Genomic DNA, 19,853 nt, shown 5'->3' on the forward strand with positions numbered 1-19,853 from the left:
GTGGAACATTTCACCAGTACGATTCAACAAGCAGCTTGGCATGCTACTCCCTTGAACCCACAAGGAGTATCAAATTATTTAAGCACTCCTCTCCACATACGACAACTTATATCTGAAAAAAGAAGGGCAAGGCGAATTTGGCAACGGTCACGAAACATCAACGATCTACATCAGTATAGAAGATTAACTCGGGTTCTCTCGGCAGCACAAAGAGATGTCCAAAATGCGTCGTTCGAAGCCTACACAGAAAGCTTGACTACAGCAGATCACAGCCTATGGAATGCCACAAAAAAATTTAAAAGACCAACACCACATATCAGCCCGATAAGAACAAACAATGGTTGGGCACGATCAAGCAAAGAAAAGGCGGATGCCTTTGCTTCACATCTGTCTAAGGTATTTGTAGAACCTGAAGGAACACCAGGGCTAACAATCGATGTCAAAGAGTTTTTAGAAGCATCATGCCAATTATCGTTACCAATCAAATCAATAACTCCCAAAGAAGTGAAAGCTGAAATACGCAAACTAAAAAACAACAAAGCCCCTGGTTATGATTTGATAACTGCACAGATCCTCAAAAGGCTACCAAAAAAAGCAATAGTGTTCCTAACCACCATTTACAATAGAATGCTAAATCTAAGTTACTTTCCCATATTATGGAAATATGCCCACATGGTAATGATACACAAAGATGGCAAACCACTACACGAACCAGCGTCATATAGACCAATTAGCCTTCTGTCAATACCAGGAAAAATATTTGAGAGACTGCTACTAAAAAGAATTCAAGAGGACCATGAAACGAACATCCTTCTTCCTGATTACCAATTTGGATTTCGGCAAAAAATGTCAACAATTAACCAAGCCCACAGAATAGTTAATGAAATAGCCAACTCTCTTGAGAATAAATGCTATTGCAACGGCGTATTTCTAGATATCTCCCAGGCATTCGACAAAGTTTGGCATTCAGGTTTGCTTTATAAAATAAAAAGAAACCTTAATAACAACTATTACCTTTTACTGAAGTCCTACCTCTCCGATAGAAAGTGCTCCGTCAAATACAATGATGAAACATCAGGATACTTTTCCCTCAAATCTGGCGTACCACAAGGAAGTGTCCTAGGGCCTTTCCTGTACCTACTTTACACAGCTGACCTGCCCGAAACTCCGAATACAACCATTGCTGCATTTGCTGATGATGTAGCTATACTGTCCTCAGATGACGACCCCTTGGCCACCTCCAAAAACATTCAAGATCACCTAAACCAACTTGACAACTGGTACAAAACATGGAGGATGACCATAAATCAGACCAAATCAGTCCAAGTCATATTCACCACAAGAACCAGCACTTGCCCCAAAGTAACTTTAAATGGAAAAGCAATACCTACCAAAAAGGAAGTAAAATACCTAGGCATGCACCTAGATCAACGGCTCACATGGGAAAAAAATATATTAGCAAAAAGAAAACATCTTGACATCAAACTCAAAAAAATGTACTGGTTAATCGGAAAAAAATCAAAACTATCCATCCAAAACAAAATGACAGTGTACAAAGCAATTTTAAAACCGATATGGTCATACGGCGTACAATTATGGGGTTGTGCGAAACCAACGAGAATTAAAATAATTCAGAGATTCCAATCAAAAACTCTTCGAACAATAGCTAACGCACCATGGTACGTTAGAAACCAAAGATTACATGAAGATCTCGAAATCCCATACGTAACTGATGTCATCAAAACCGCCTCTGCTAAATACCAAGAACGACTACAGGGACACTCTAACGATCTTATCCAGAATCTGTACGCAGGAGGACCAAACATCAGAAGACTCAAAAAATCATGGCCTGAAGATCTCCCACAGCACCACTAGACTAGTGCAGAATAAGTAGAAATGTCACTGGACATTTCACTTTCATGTTGTAACTTACATCAAAATTACTTAATACCATTATGAGTAAATTGTAATTTCTCCAAATAAATGACATACTAAAAAAAAAAAAAAAAGTGGTAGATGAGGAATATTTTCTGATGACAGTGGCGTACGCTTGATTGGTGAAAAAGAAGCAATTGAAGTCGCTTCGAGAGAAGAAACCAAGGAGTAAATGGGTTAAAGAATGGCTTTTGAGGAGAGACCAATTTTCCCATATCAATCTATTACAAGAATTACGTTTGGAAGTTGAAGACTGACAAAAAGAAGAAGGTCATAATACCATAAAGTCGGCACATAAACTTCATCCTCTCCTGCGCCCGATCGTTTGGATAAAATACTTTTTTGAAACCACCACGAAGGGTGTTAATTTTTGATTTTACCGATTCAATTGTTGCGGATTTATCAACATCTTTCAACTCAGCAAGTAAGATATAATATGCGTAATTCTTCTTTGATCGGTCCATATATTCTTTCGATCGACAAAGATGGGAAGGACCTATAAATTTCTATGAACTCCGTAAGAAATCGCGGTAGAGATTTCTCAGGTCCGACATCGTCCTTGGTGCATTTCGAGCCGAAACACTACTGAAGACGGAAGCTGCAGCTGCTCGATTCGATTTGCTGCCCTGGTGTAGAAGTCCGTTCGTGCATAAAATCGGTCACACACGGACGCGCATCATACAATTTTTCAGGATGATCCGCAAGAGATGAATGACATGCAACATTCATGCCCACACACGAGCGTTGATGGTTGTCATTCTTTGCATGTTGCACGCCGTCTTCTCTTTGTGTCCGTGGCCGTCTTAAGACTTATTTCACACCATCGGGTTTTTACCCTATGCTCCGAGTTACATTCATATAATGGGATCTTTCGCGGTTCAGTTTCGCACCGGAAAACAACCGGCACTTTCGGCGGCGCCTATCGCCGCGAGCTCTCTATGTGAACACCGTACGGATAAAACCGGATGAATAATTATTCATCCGGTTGTTTTCCAGTAAAAACCCATGGTGTGAAAGGAGTCTTAGGCAGCTGTAGAACTACAGAAGCCATGGATAATAAACCAATTAAATTATTTTGTTTAACATTGACATTCCTTTTTATTCATAATTTGAGAATTGATATATATCTTTTTATTCATAATTTGAGAATTGATATATTAAACATGACATATTATGGGGTAGAAAGAGTTGATATTGTGTAATATTTTATGAAAACGACGCAAAACCAACGTTTGGCAAGTAGGCGTTGTGAGTATGGCGACTTTACTTTTTTATGAAAAAAAAAAGAAATCTCAATGTCAGACGAAACAATTTAATTGTTCTATTATCCATGGCTACTGTCGTGTGGTAGCAGCCCTAGTTGTAGACGAAAAATATACAGGGTGTTTCCAAATTAGACGTGAACCTTTTGGAGGAGGTGTTAGTATCACTCATTTGCTGTCGTTTGAGCCATATTTATTGATAACCAAAAATCAACAGTTTCCGAGATATTTGAGTTCTTGTGTTTATCGAAAAATTCTCACTTTACTCCATTTGTCGTCAATTTTTTCTACGTTGACAAAGTTTGATTATTTTCATAAGAAAAAGATATGATTTTGAAAAAAGCAAAATTATTTTGTATCAGATGTTGAAAAAGAATTAGTATTTAATCAGAATCTGCTGAAACGAAACAAGTGCTGGCATTCTAACGAATACTTTTTTAAGAAATAAAGAAGGAGTTAGGCAAGTTTTTAGAATAATTTTTTCATACCTACATAAATTCTGGAATTTGAAAGTTGCAGGCAAATTGACATTAGAAATTGATTTTTCTTTTCTTTATATACCAACTATTAAATCATACTAATTCTTTTTCAACTTTTAATATAGGATAGTTTTGCTTTCTTCATACGTATCATATCTTTTTCTGATGAAAATAATCCGAAATTATAAACAAACTTGGTCAACGTAAAAAAACTTGACAAAAATGAAGTAAGGTGAGAAATTTTTAAAAAAACACAACTCAAATATCTCGGAAACTGTTGATTTTTGGTTATCAATAAATATAGCTCAAACGACAACAAATGAGTGACACTAACACCTCCTCCAAGGTTCATGCCTAATTTGGAAACACCCTGTATATTTCTATGCCAATCCTCCCTATCAAAAATTCGAGGGGGGTAGCCACCCCGCCGAAGGGATGGCTATTTCACATTTAGAAGTTAATTTCTAAGAACCTTTAGTCTTGAAATGAAAAAAATAATCACAACTTTCAGAAAATATGCACGTCTTACCACGAATCAGAAAATATTCGCGTGTAATACACTGAAACTCGATTGCACCGACTTATTTAAGACATTAACATTAAGGATTAACCACAGATAACAGAATCATATAGATACGACACTTCCCTAATATGGTGAAAAACGCTGTTTGCCGCCGCCATCTACACGGTGCGATTTGAACTACGAATTACAGAGACCCAACTTATCGATACAAAAAATCGAATTTAGCGAATTATTTTATTTGTTGATTTTATGCCGTGATCACACGGAAGCAACTTATGTCGCAAATCGGTCTTCTACCTGATTGGTGAGATCGCCATAAAACTCAACATTTACGCCTATATCACCAATAAGGCTGTTGAGGACTGGTTTGCTACATAAATTGCCTCCGTGAGCTCACGACCTAAAATGAAAAATTATATCGGAAATAGTTTTTCAATAATAGCAGATGTATGTGAATGTTCGATACAGATTTATACAACTCCTCCATCCAAGCGAAACCTTAAAAATCCAATGTTCATTAAAATCACAAGCATTGAGATAATGTTTGTAAGAAATTAGAAAAATGAATGTTTATTCAATACAGTACATTTCTGTTTACATACCCCTTATTGAAATGGTAATTATATTTCAACTCCTCACATCTATTTGAGTCAAGTAAATACAATAACTTATATCTTTTATCTTTGGATTTGGGAAAACAAACTAATTTTCGAATAGGTAAATCAGCTAAAATGAGCATCACATACACAATACCTGTTGTATATCTGCTCAACAGATAAATCTTGGTAATATTTTGGCTTGATGATTTCAACCCATTTTTAAAAAAGAGCTCTCTTAGTTTTAGGAAACCGATGTCTCTTACTAACAACATCCTCACATCCAAATACACAATAAGTTTTCAATACCATTTTTTGGAAGATATCTTGAACTCTCCCAACACGTGTTATTTTACTAATCACTCGATTTCTCCAGGCCCGGATCTAGGGGGGGGCAAGCGGGGCGCTTGCCCCGGGCGCCAGCCTAAGGGGGCGCCAAAATCAACCAGAGGTTGAAATTTTTTTACTTTTGATTTTCTCGGAAAAAATTAATTTCCTAGTGCTAAAATGGAAACTGTAGAATGGAAACATGATAAACCATCACTATGCCTAAAATATTTAAAATCAATGAGAGATCAATTAACTGCATAGGTATTATTCAGTCATCTACGAATGACCGCCACACTTGGGTGAAATAGGTTGAAAGATCTGATATGTTTACACTGCGTCGCAAGCAGTAATTTTTTTGCCTGGGGAATTGCCGACTCATCGCCTTCTCATCTGGAACTAAGGCCCAAAATTTCCGATTTTCTATAGACCATAACATAAAAACTAATCCTTTCAGCATAATTCTGTTTGCATATTCGTAATCTATGCCTTAGTAAAAACACCAATTTTGGTGGAAATCGGTAAGATCGAAATTTTTTCAAATTTTCCATAGATATACCGAGTTTTTCACCATAATTTGAGCCCCCCTTTAACTTTGTTACTAAGAGAGGTACAAAAAAATGTTTTTTACAAAAGTTTCACGAAATTGAGTTTTTTTTAAATGTTTTCACAAAATGAAATATATACAAAGTGGGCGGTTTTCTGAAGAATATTTTTGGTCTCCGATCAAAACCGAATTCATTCTGTACACTAATTCGAGGGCGTAGAACACGAATATGCAAACAGATATTTAAAAAAAAATTGCTTTTCAAGTTATGGTCGATGGAAAATCGGAAATTTTGGACCTTCGCGGAAAAATTCATAAAATCTGAACCGTTCGAGATAGATGAATGAAGTGTGGATTTTTATATTTGCAAAGAACCAATTCATCACCAAAAAAGCAGCATATGACTAGTGCCTTTTTTCTAGCTGCTACAGCTCCTCAAAGTTGACCAATATTTCCGAAATTTTGCACTAAAAGTGATTTATTCCTCAAAATACTGATCCTCCAAAAATCTAATTGCATATTCGTGATCTACCTTGAATTAATATGTAAAATGATCCGGGTCGATATATGTAGTTACAAAAATAAATTTTTGTTCGGAATAATTTCGTTCATGAAGCGCGGGTAAAAACGATAGACGATGGCGGGTTGCAAACGACATTCTTGTAAATACAAACTTTTCAATTTTTTTCTATTTATGCAATTTTTGGGAGTATTTTGGGAAAAGAATAACTTTTAATGGAACAATGAGAAAAAATATCTTTTGATGGAACAATGGGAAAAAAATATGAGTGATTTTTTCCCAAAGTACTCATCTTAGGAAAAATCTAATTGCATATTCGTAATCTATACGACCTCGAACTAGTGAAAAAAATAACTCGGGTTGAAAGTGATGACGAATATGCAATTAGATTTTTTTTCCTACGAACCTTAGAAGAGGGGGGGGGGCGCCATCATGAATATTTGCCCCGGTCAGAAAAAATCGTAGATCCGGGCCTGGATTTCTCTGAAGAAATTCTTCTTTCGAAGGAGAGATTTTCAGCTGATCTTTTGATAATTTTCCGCCCAATAAGAATATATTCGAATTTGTACATATCCATTGAAGACAACAGTGACATTGATATTTGACAAATTAATTTCATTTTTATTTATGATTCTGTTATCTGTTATTCTGTTATTAGAACATAAATATCTATGTTCCAATGGTTTAAACGATCAACAGAGTCATCTATTGATCAAACATTGTAATATTTGCGTCTACAGAGTCATCTTATCGATGCGATTAGAACTAAATATGCGATTTGGAGTGGGGGTAAGAGAGTGTCACGACCCTGGGATTAACGTCAATTCGGTGATTGCTATGGTAACTGCTATAGAAAACTGAGAAATAATCGAGTATTAACGTTAATCTCGCCTTAAGTCGGTGCACACGGTCCTAAGGAAAAAAATTTAGGGATCAGAAAAAAATTTCAAACTTTTAGGTGATTGTCACTTGCTGTAACTTGGTGAAAAAAAGCGAATCGAATCTTCAAGCTCTATTTTTTAGGCCTGAACATAAAAAAAAATTTCAAATTTTTCCACTTTATTGTGGAAAAAACAGCGACAACTAAATTTTTAACATTTTTTTTTATTATTATTTTAAGTCTACGGACTCCAAAAGTTCTTTTCGACTCGATGACTATATAGATCGAATAACTTTTATATATTCAGCTTCAATTACCCAAGATTACCTCAATAAAGCATATGTATTTGAAATCAGAATTAGGATGAGAAAATCAAAATACAGTGTTCCATTTAAAAATACCAGTTTACGGTTTACGACATCTTTTTGGATTTAAAAAAACAAACAATAAACATGGAAAACCTTCTCAGTCTACATTCAACATATAATCACCGCAAAAATAAACAATATGCAATATTCATGAAGAAATATTTTGATATTCATTGATAAAAATGCTTGGACCTTGAAAACGGTTCATTTTTTCGATGTTGCGCAGGTATACCATTTTTTTTGCATAATTAATAATGATGTACATAAATTGGGGAATTTCGCAGATATTTTTCACCAAAAAAGGGCTTCTGACCATTAAGGGCTAGGGTCAGTAAGTTACTGGCGGTCCTGAAGACTTATTATAAAATAATATTAACTCATTGGAGAAAAGTTGGTTTCCTTACCGATTCCAAGTAGTCCTTTCTCTATGCTTCCAGAAAATTCTTTTTTGATTGCAGCTTCGATATCTTTCCCAGATAATCTTTCGTATTCAGCAAATGTTGCCCTCAACTGTTGATAACTTCTTGTAATCAAGATTTTGTTGAATTCGGATTCTTCTGTACCCCAACCATCGGCTGCGCTAATTAAGGATTCGGCATCAGCGGTGGCTTGAGCTTCATTCACACCTTGGTTTTCATCACGATTGGCCTAGAAATGAATCGCCGAATTATGTTTTATCAACTTGAATGAAATAAGCATTTATGGGAATATCAGACAACACGTTGAACTGAGAAACATAGATCATAACTTAGGTCGTCTATTACATATTTTGAAAACACGATAAGTTCATGTAAGGGCTAACTCGAACTGGACGAGCATCTCGAAAACTATAAGAGTTTATAGTTATAAGAGTTATAGAAAAATTTTACGAGGATACCTTATCTTTATACAGAGGCGCAGCAAGCTCTTGTGACACCCGGGGCGGAATTTCAACATGTCGCCCCTCAACATTACATAACATTGTTGAGCCTTTTTTGTTTGTTAACAAAATTACAAGTTTTTATTTGAAGTGTGACATAGTGACAAGTGGGCATAGAGGTGTGAAGGGTAACACGTAAAATATTATATTTCAATGAAAAAAATCAGTTTTTTGCACAAATTCAACAACTCATAAGTTGTCTTATCAGCATCTTTTCTTTCAGAACTTCTTTTTTCTGACTTTGCTCTCTGCAAACTGAGAAATAGTCTCATCAAAGTCGATCCCTCTGGCTACACCATGCTCATTGGATAAAATAGACAAGCGAGATAGTCGAGCTTGGCTCATAGTAGATCTGAGATAACTTTGGATAAGCGTAGTTTTGGAAAAACTCAGAAACACATAATGTAAGGTAAACTCAAAGTGCTAACGTTAAATTTGGAACAGAATCTGGAAGCTCATACTCGACATTAAACTGCAATAGTCCCAAAGAACTCCACTTCAGAGCTTCTTCTTCAGGAACGCTAGCCGAACTTTTAAAAACCTCCTCAGACGTGGGATTTCTTTCAAAATGTCTTCTGAAGACATTTCTTCATAACTCCAAACTAAACTGCCAACTAATTCTAGCAATTCAGTTTCTGAACTCTTCAGCAAGTTCTTGGTCTGCAAGATAGCACACCTGAGTGATATCACTTCCATGCCTTGGCAACGAGTGTTTATTTTTTGTTGAAACGTTTCAATGCACCCTAACATGGATCGTCTGATATCTTTTTCTCCGGCATAGATTTCCTTCTTCTGAAGGTTCTTCTTTTGGCGGTAGAAATTTTCATCTCGTCAAATACCTGTCGCAAATTCCATTGCCTTTTCCACAAGAATTTCCCTGTTTTCAATCAAAAAGGCCATTAAACTTCTCATTCTGATGAGGCCCTTTTCAACACTGTAGGAATGAGTGTCAAAAATTCCTCATAAGAATGAGAAGTTTAAAAGCCTTTTTTCTTCTAGTGCACTATTCCATAGAATCAAATAGCACAAGAATGAAAAATCACATTCTGCAGTTAATAAAGTTTGAGCTGCTCTTCAAGTGTGGATAGTTTCTGAAGGGTCACAAAGTTCCTCAATGCTATATCGGCAATCTTCTTGGAACTTTGGAATACAGTCTTAACAGCTTCATACTGAGCACTCTATACCTTGTCAGTCCTCCTGCTACTTCTCAACAGATCGACCTTCACTAAATTGCGAAAGTGTGCATATGTAGATTACCTACCTCTGCTCCTCATCCTATCACATTTCGAACTATCAAAACGCATGGGAAAACAAAACTCACCCAAATTCCTAAATAGCTGCCAAATCGAAGAGATAGAATAATCTGGACCACTGATTCAATATTTTATTTCTGTACGATTATACGTACACCACGGCACCAATAACAAAGCTAGTCTAGATTACCACAAAGAAGCACAAGCAATAAACGAGTAAACGGCGCTTGCGTATTATTGCAGTCGAATTTAGGAACTGACGCAGACGCACTGAGGATGAATGACGAAATTAAACTACTGGAAGAGGCAGGCGCAGTGGAAACATAATGGGTCATAAATCACTCCACCCGGACACTCGCTGCTCCTACTCTATTCAGCCCTTACTACAAGTTTCCTTCTCGACGCCATCGTACTCTTTGCTCACTGTTCCGCTCCTCGCTTAGTAGCCATTTTCAAAGATTAACCTTCCTCTTTGCCATTATACGATATCTATCCTAATAGATAATTGTACTTCACCCACAATTTTATCGATCGTACGCAAACTATATTTAAAATCGATCCGACTTAGATGTACTTCTTTATTCTTTGCTAGGAGAATACGCTCTAATCAAATATAAGCCTCTCAAGATACATTTTTGTCACCCCCACAGGGCTGGCACCCGGGGCGGTCCGCCCCCTCCGCACCCCCCTTCCTACGCCTCTGTCTTTATATCTAATATTATATATAAAATTCTCGTGTCATAGTTTTCGTTACCATACTCCTCCGAAACGGCTTGACCGATTTTGATGAAATTTTTTGTGCTTATCCGGTATCTATGAGAATCGGCCAACATCTATTTTTCATCCCCCTAAATGTTAGGGGTAGTCCACCCCTAAATTTTTTTTTGTATTTTTTTGGCAAAATTTTTAATTTCTATTTTTTTATGATAAAACATACAAAAGTACATACAATCCTCAATTTTCACCCTTCTACGATCAACCCTTATTTTTTTAATAGCCGTTTTAGTAATTCAATCATTAGGAAATTATTTATATGGCAAAACAACGTTTGCCGGGTCAGCTATCTATGAGAATCGGCCAACATCTATTTTTCATCCCCCTAAATGTAAGGGGTAGTCCACCCCTAAATTTTTTTTTGTATTTTTTAGACAAAATTTTTAATTTCTATTTTTTTATGATACAACATACAAAAATACATACAATCCTCAATTTTCACCCTTCTACGATCAACCCTTATTTTTTAATAGCCATTTTAGTAATTTAATCATTAGGAAATTATTTATATGGCAAAACAACGTTTGCCGGGTCAGCTATCTATGAGAATCGGCCAACATCTATTTTTCATCCCCCTAAATGTTAGGGGTAGTCCACCCCTAAATTTTTTTTTATTTTTTAGACAAAATTTTTAATTTCTATTTTTTTATGATACAACATGGAAATTATTTATATGGCAAAACAACGTTTGCCGGGTCAGCTAGTTGAATTATATGATTTCAGAAAGGAAACCATAAGTTGGTAACTGATTTGTATTCGAGTAGCACTGCATTTTGCAAAATTACAGTTTCGAATATTGCGCTTTTTCACGGTTTCAGTCTTCAATATATTTGATGATTTATAGGTTAGGTAGACTAATTCTGTCTGATCGAGGAAATAAGTTACCATTATATTCATATAGTTACGGCGGAAAATTGGCGTTTTTCGATCATAGATTTTAAACCTCAGTTCTATGTATATGTTTAAACAATGTTATACATACCTGGCATAGAGAAATGCACAGTCTTTTAAAGTGGCCAGAAGTATCATCTTTCAAGTCTTTTTCGAGGGGTTTACCATACACTGAAAAAAAACAGGGAAAATGGGTAATCATTATATTATGAAACTTTCGAGAAAAAAATTTTCCCCAAAATGGCTGGGCTATCTCATTCATCTCTCAGGATCAAAGGGGTCAAAGGACCCCGCAAAATCAGCATGGAAATGCCTCTCGGCTTAATTCGTTACAATTCGGCGAAAAAATAGTATTCGGTATGCAAAACAGTTTCTATTCACTTAAACACTAGGGACATGTGCGTATGTTGCTAGTGCCTTATATCAAGAACATGTACGAAATCAACAAAATATTAGATATCCAGATGATGCTCTTCTTAATACAGCACTAGATGCTGCAAATCGCAGTATCAAATCTTGGTATCGAAATAATATAAATGAATAATTCATAAGATTCACCTATATGAATGATAGTAGTATGATGACAGTAGTCATCAGGAAGGGATGTACGATGTACTGTAATGTATATTTGTATATATTTAAAGAATATAATAAGAGCTCCAAAAGATCGAAATGAAATAATTCCAGAATCTTCAACCTTTAAAGTGTGAAACTGTGACTCGGATTTATCATACAGCTTATCCTATAGTTATTAGTTATTACATTACCACTTAAACATAAATTTCTGAACAATGATAGGTAGTCAAAATATTAGGAGTATTAGTTACACTCCATTTTTCGTAATTCGATGGGCAATAACAATGGTCCAGTCAAACGACAGTAAAATATCGAAAATACCTCAGAATTTTTTGACCATGCATCGATTTGTATGAATATATAGTATAGAGCTCATCATAACCTTTATTTTAATAATAATTTCTCGGATTCTTCTTAAGTTGAATGTTCCAGCAGAAATAAGAAGAAAAGTAATAACGACCAACCGTCGGAGTCGCAACTATATCAAAGATCATCCTTTCACCTCACTAACGTACTCAAGAATCGGATTTTTTGGCTAATGAGTGATCTATGTAGAGTGTGTCCTAACGAAAAAATTTACTGCCCTCCTCCTCAGAACTCAGAAACGAGGATTTAAAAAGAATAGGTTAACTTCTGTTTCAAGGGAAAAGAAAAAATCACCCCATGAAGTTGTCATCAACCCCCAACATTTTTTTAATAGGGAAGAGATGTCGAGTGTTAGTTAGTCTGAAAGATATTCATGTTCTATTAAAATTTTCAAAATCGCATCACTGTTCACGGCATAATGTTATAATTGAACTTACCGTCAAAAGGTGATGTTGAGCAGACAGTTTAACCGCCCAAACTCAAGAACTTAAGAGTTTTGATGAACCCAAAAAGAATTTTCAAGTTTTGTAATAGGGAGAAAGAATTCCTATGACGACGTTGTTACGAAAAAACCACTCGGAGAGGCAAAACAGAAGTTGACCATTTTTTTTTTAATCTTCGAAAGTTCTTCATTTTTGAGTTCTGCTGGGAGAGTCAACTTGTCATTGGGACACCCTGTTTAGATCAGCCTTCAACAGTAAATCGATAATAGGTAATAATATTTAGAGCCTAGTAACCGTGTAATTCACATCTTTCATTCAGTTAATTGCTATGAATACAGCAACTCTATAAATATGTTAGTTTACATTGTATTCGTAGTAGATATTTTCAGATTGATTCCCTACTTACTGTTTTCGTAAAATTGGGCAATCGTTCTGATTCCGTAGTTAGATAAGGTGCACAAAATTTCAATAATAGCTTCTTCGTCGGTCCCGATTCCAGCGACGGCATCGTGGAGTTCTTTGGCGTAAAACTGAGGCAGGGGGGTCATCAAAGCCACCATAACATCCTCAAACTTTCCACCGAGCTCGCTTTTCAGTTCAGATACTAAATCTTTGCCATAGGAAGTTTTGAAAGTTTCGGCAATCTCAAGCCTCTGAACGATGCCTCTTCGTGCCAAAACATCTATGATGGCCTTCTCGTCGGCACCAAAGCCTTTCATGGCTTTTTTGAGGGTGGCTGCATCTTCTACGGGGTCGAACGGATCTGCAGGATAAACGGTTGGGGTACACTGAAAAAATATTTTTAGTTTAGTTCAAACTGTACCTATACTCATTTCAGCAGACAAATATCATAATTCAGATTATAGAATCTGAATTAGTTTGAATTTTTTGGCCAACATATTTTCAGACACGTGAAATGGATACCTACTTCCTTCAGAAAAGAGAAGTTTGTGACTTGAAAAAAACATTTTTCAGTACCAATAATCATCTTCTTGAAATTCTCAGATATTGTTTTAAAGCAAAGAGTTCCGATAAAAGAAAATAATAAAAAATTTATGTATACAATGCTCAAAAACTACTGAAGATATACTTATATTTATTTATACCTTCAATGTAATGAAGTATCATATTTAAGAAGATACATTAAAGACCCTATACAAATTTCCAGTCCATCTTGACATATGGCATAGTTCTCTGGGAATTGGTATATCTCAAAGCAAAATATTCAAAACTCAAAAGCGGGCTATACGAGTAATATATCGGATGAAATATAGAGAGGCCTGTAGAGGAGTTTTCAAGAGAAACAATCTATTGACACTGACAGGACTATATGTGTTGAAATGTGTCATGTTTCTTGGAATGCACAGCGAATTATTTGAACAGTTTCTCAACCAAAACAACACCAGAAAATTAGACCCCTATATCCACCCAAAGCAAAAACTAACACAAGATACATGTGCATTAAAGTTTTCAATGCCTTGCCGAAAAAATTTCACTATATAAAAGATGTAAAAATCTTGAAGACAGAAATATATCAATTTTTGATGGATATGAAACCATACTGTCTGCAGGAATTCTATCAAGGATTCAAAGATAATTCCAAGTAAAAATGTAACATTTGACTTGTTTCATTATTGTTTTGTAATAATTGTAGAAATTAAATGAATTTCTATTTCTATTTCTAATCTATTAATTTCTAATAAGGTGTTCCAACCAACTTTAGCAACTCGTCAATTTTTCTTTGGAGAATTTAGAGTCTGATGAGGATTTTTCATGAACTTCATCGACCCAAAGCGTTTAAAACATTGAAGCTACTTCAACCTTCAACTAAGTTTCTCAATAGAAAATATGGGTCGATTTCTCTTTTTTCATCATTTCAAAAGAATTTCGTTTTATAACGGTTGTACTTTTGACTGAAAATAAAATCTGAAGAAAAATTTCCTATTGGCGAACATTTTCGTCTATGCGAATCTAGTTTTCACGGATGAACTATGCATTTCCAAAATATAATCAAACTAAATACGTCAACATTTTTCGTTTGCCCAGAAAAAAATTTTTCGAATCGAATGTTATGATACAAAACTTATAATCACTTCGAATCATTAACTATGTTCACCATTAAATCTTGTTTCAAATCTATCCACACCTTTCTCAGGTCTGGAAATCCCACATGGCTAAATGAAATAGATTTAAAGTAAACTAGATCTGGAGTCAGTGGTTTATCCTTCCTGTGAAGGAATGGAAAGGGTGAAAGAAGCCTTTTTTTGTAATTTCGTATAAATAGGTCATTGGTGCACCTCACATTCCAATGTAGACATAAGTTTGTTGAAGTCAGTTCTATGTCCAATTCAATAATAGCTTTCACTGAACAGTTTCAGCCATTCAATTGAGGAGAAGGTAATTCAATCATTTGGCTTAAGTTCTAACCCCTATTTATCAACCTTCTCTTCCTGCTCGGAGCCTAATTCTTGTGAAAAAAAGTCGGTATACACGTGAGATCTCTCAGCGCCTTCATCTCTGTGTGCAACTTCTTTGTCCATATCCCCCAGTCTATTTTCTTTCAATAGGTTCATGGTCGGTTTTTTTTTTTAAATGAAGTCAATAGGTATATGGGACGAAATGAAAATTTTCTCTAGGCTAAGCTTTACAAATATTATTCAATTAGAAACATGTTTCGGACTTCGGTGTGAGTAAATTAAATGACAAATTGTGTGAGTTGAGTTAAGAGATCTCGATTGTTTCCACAAAGTCAGGAAAATTCCATTTAAGAATCATTCTTAAATTATGATTCACCTAAATTTCGTTCAAGGAAGTTTTCCTTCATTTACTGAAGAATTTATCTGAAATGTAGCCGTTTGAGATATTCGAATTATTCGATATCAAATAAATGATAAGATTTCAGTTTTTCAATTATTGTTCAAAGTTGGTAAAATTTCTATTGAAAAACAACTACATACTCAAATATCAAATATATTGGAATTTCCTAAATATATTATCAAAAAATAATAATAACTGCCTCAGACTCGAATTATGTCCCCTTTGGTTCAAGAGGGTTCTATACACACAGAAAATAATCCATAGAAGTGTTATCACATGATGGTCAAGGCCAATATATGGGTCCAATTCGTTTCCAATGAAAACTTTTGATTTTTTAAAGCTACTCATCGAAAGCATAAATATTTGTGATAAAATTCAACCAATATGAAACAACTCCTGAAATATCATTATTAATGAAGTAACCGCATGAATCATTTAAACGCTTGACCTACACCACACAACAATCTGCAATACATCAACGCATGGAATGAATAATAATTGAACAAACATTTCGTTCGGTATCATGTCTTATCAAACGAAGGAAAACAATTTCAGCCTATAGAGCAGGGAGACCTGTAGAATCTGATGTCATCGTTACAGAAATAAACAAATTAATGACGCAAACCTGTATCTATGTGAACCCAAACAGTGAAGGCTACGGCCAACATAAAACGTTTTGAGGAACAAGGTTGTATACTGACTCACTTTCCATAATTCCATAATTGAAATAGGTGAATTTAAATTGTGAGAGCATTCCTCTTGTGGGTGTATTACTTCATTGAGAAATCAACAGAAATATTGAATAGACATTTAATTTGCACGAAACAAATTCGAAATTTTGAGATATAATATCTAGGTGGTTAGTCTGATGAACTTTAATTCGAAACTACTGAAACTACAACCCTTTAAAAAGGCCCTCAAATGATCAGAATTAATTGAGGCAGGAAAAATTATTTGCTTATGTTACTAAAAGTAGTTAGTTTGTTTTGTTATCTTTTTTTAAATAAAGGTGCAACCGTTTTCGAGTAATTTAAGTATATAGACATGTGTGTCTTTCAAGAGTTTAACATCAGCAAGGCGAAATTGTCGACTTCGAATGGTGTTAGGGGTGAAGAAAATACCTACTCGTATGTAGAAGGTTTTTTTATGAAGTGGTGCTTGAAATCAATCACAAATGATGCATTCGAATTCTGGTTATTATTTGAGGGTACCAAGACACGTTTGGATTCAATAAGGGTGATAACTATTTCTCAGTGACACGTAATAAATTTTTTATTTTCCAAGCTTTTTCTTTACAAAAGATACTCCTAAAGAAAGATCCAAAAATATACAGCTTTCGAATAATTTAGGAAAAACCTATTATAAATTGTTTTGGGGAAGTTTAAGCATCCTCAATGAGCGATTTCGAGAAGAACACTATATACTTTTTGGTCTTCTATAACCTCTAACGGCCTTAGCGACTTTCAATAATTTTTTTCTTAAAAACCAGAAAATTGACAGAAATATTAAATTGGGCAGACGTTCTATGGAAGCCAAAAGGCAATAAAAATTTTTAGTGACCCACATTATTTTTTGAAAACGAGTCACCTCTTAAACTTATCTAGTAGGCGGGTATCATGCCAACATAGGGAAACACTTGCTTTTCAGGTGCCATTTTTAGGAGGCTGTATCTAAGCAGGGGTTTAGAGTATATAAGAGATCCATACTATTTTTTGACAACTTTTCATTTACACCCTATAGAATGTAGGAAAAATTGTGCACTCTTTGAGGACCTAACACCCGCGGTTTCGGACATGCTCATATGATGCTACTTTTTTTGTACTGTTAATGGTGGAACGTAATATTTTGGAAACTGAAATGGCTGAAGGAAAATGAAAAACCAGAGATCATAGAAAAAACAATGTTCCCTGGAAAACACTAGCGTTATTTATTTAGGTACCGTTGAGGTTGAATTGATATCTCATTGTTGTTCTGGAATATGTGATATTCGGCAATAATTTCATACCACAGATTTTATTGTTAGAAAAATTGCGTAATATCACTCTATTACAATGTATAGTATCGAGTTCCACAAAATGTAGGAATAAGTTTATCAGTGAAGAATTCTGGTTTCTGAACAACTTTTTCATTTACTCTTCTTGAAAACATTAGGTACATTGAAATCCCAATGATGAATTCTGAATCACGAATGGGTACTCGAGCATGTTGAAAATAATTCTCAAAAGGTCATGAATTGTTTCATTGCTTCACAAGATGTTGCCTTAGTGCAATCAGAGATGAGTATCTTATTCCATTCTTCAATTTTCAAGGTCTGAATTCAATCTCATTCTCAATCAATTACCTACACTCATTATATTTTGGAGGTCATGAGAAGAGTTCAGCAAAGTACCTAACTTTTTCTCCTTCTGGATCATAATTTTTCATGAATATGACTGGTAAGAATTATTGATAACTAAATGATGAATTGGTAATCTGAATTATTTGAACTCATTCGAATAAGCAAGAATATCACTGAGTGTACCTATCGCGTTCGCTCGAATGTTTTTTTTTCTTTATACAAATGGTTTCTGTTGAAACAGACCACCTCAAATATTCTTTCAAGGGAGTCTTTGCAGACGATTAAGCATACACACTGAACTTTTATGACCGAAAATTTATTCCTGTAAACAGCCTAACACTTAAAACTCTTCAATAGATCTAATAACCGGAGGGCAAAACATGCCGAAAGTTTTTTGACTGTTTTATATAAGGTGGCCAAGGCCAACTGAAAACGGAATAAAGCCATCTTCAGAACCACATCATTATTTCAGAAAAACACTCATGAGAGCCATCGTTTTTTGACAACGAATTAAACTACTGCCTATAAATATTTTCAAATAGGGCAAGCAAAATATAGGGCAAATTTATTAAATGAGGGGGAGATAGAAGCGAAGCTTGGATGTAGGAATACGTTTCATTAACAAACATAAATTAGCGAATATGCAACACCAAAAAAGACACACCATATTACTTTTGCAAGCAGGTAGTTGTATAATTATTTTGAAATTGATTTAGACAACTTGTATTGTAGGTTAGCTTGTTAGCTATTTGCAACTGTATTAATTGATATTTCATTGTGGAATACAATTTTCATTATAGAGCTCATACCGCAGAGTGGAGCCGCATAAAAATGCCAAAGGAAAATCACAAAATTGTAGTTGCAATGCGAAAATTAAAATTTCGATAAAGCATATAACAAGAGATAGGAAAAACAAAGGTAAATATGTTAAGGTAGGGCGAGAGGTAGAGAGATGGTGATTTGATTCTTAAAGGGGTTATATACGTATTAGAGATTATTTGCAAAAATTAAGTCCACTCAACCATGGGTCGAAGATGAATGGTTACTGAAATAATAAGGTTTTCTGACGTATTAACGGGAACGATTCATTATGTAGAAACTACTCAACTTTGATACTGATTAAATTTTTGTAAGCTAAAAAAAATTCATTTCAGGAAAAACGACACTTAACCAAAACCCAAAACGCGATTAGGTATATCGAAATTAAATGTCGTTTGGTGGCATCAAGACTTTTTCTTGTGAAATTTCCTTGAAATAATTTATGTAACTCGAAGAAATTGATATGAATTTGGCGTACAAACAAAAGGAAAAACTTCCCCATTATCTTGAAATAAGATGCATAAGCCATCAAATTTCTTACGAAATAAAAAAAGGGTCGCTTCATAGAAATTTTATGTTTCGCATTACTTAAATTTATTGAATTGATATAGTTGATACTTGATGAAAATCCAATTGAACTGAATAGAGAATTATATGATATTCACTTTTATACGGCTCCACTCTGCAATATGAGCTATGTATTCCAGACTGAAATATCGATTAAAACTTGGAAATAGCCAATCCACACAAGTTTCCTACATCAATAAGGGATATACAGCTATATATAATGTGGTGTGTTTTTTTGCATGTTGAATGATATTTGCCAATTGGTGTTTGTTAATCAAACATCGAAACATCATCCTCCGTTTCGCATCTAACTCATTTATTAAATTTGCCCTAATATTTCCCTGGCCCTATTTAAATAAATGCATAGACAGTGGAAATTTGTTGCATCGTATGAACTATTCATCAACGAATAAGAGCCATTATCATCAGTTTAGAATAACAGGAGGGAACATAAGACCTGAATTTGAGAATCGGAAAAGTACTTGCATATGGCCAACTTCTGTTCCCTTGTTATTATATATTTGCATATATGGCCGACTCCTGTTATTGAGTATAAACATAAAAATTAATTGGGCATGTAAAACACTCACGTGTGACATGTTCCACAGACGTCCGTTTGTTTTTGTATTTAGTAAAGTCACAAGATGTACTAA

General features: G+C 34.9%; 1 protein-coding gene across 3 annotated transcripts in view; it reads right to left on the reverse strand.

The window, feature by feature from the left end:
* LOC123310381 (annexin B9) overlaps positions 1–19,853 on the reverse strand; it is a 35,445-nt gene that overhangs the window by 3,783 nt on the left and 11,809 nt on the right. For all 3 annotated transcript variants that reach the window (XM_044893856.1, XM_044893851.1, XM_044893861.1), the window contains 3 exons: positions 13,066–13,447; positions 11,366–11,445; positions 7,842–8,085 (listed from right to left, as the gene is read on the reverse strand). In XM_044893856.1, the coding sequence (XP_044749791.1) occupies positions 7,842–8,085; positions 11,366–11,445; positions 13,066–13,447 (706 nt within the window). The remainder of the gene's footprint in view (positions 1–7,841; positions 8,086–11,365; positions 11,446–13,065; positions 13,448–19,853) is intronic.

This window comes from Coccinella septempunctata, chromosome 1 (assembly GCF_907165205.1).
Source record: "Coccinella septempunctata chromosome 1, icCocSept1.1, whole genome shotgun sequence".
NCBI lineage: Eukaryota > Metazoa > Arthropoda > Insecta > Coleoptera > Coccinellidae > Coccinella > Coccinella septempunctata.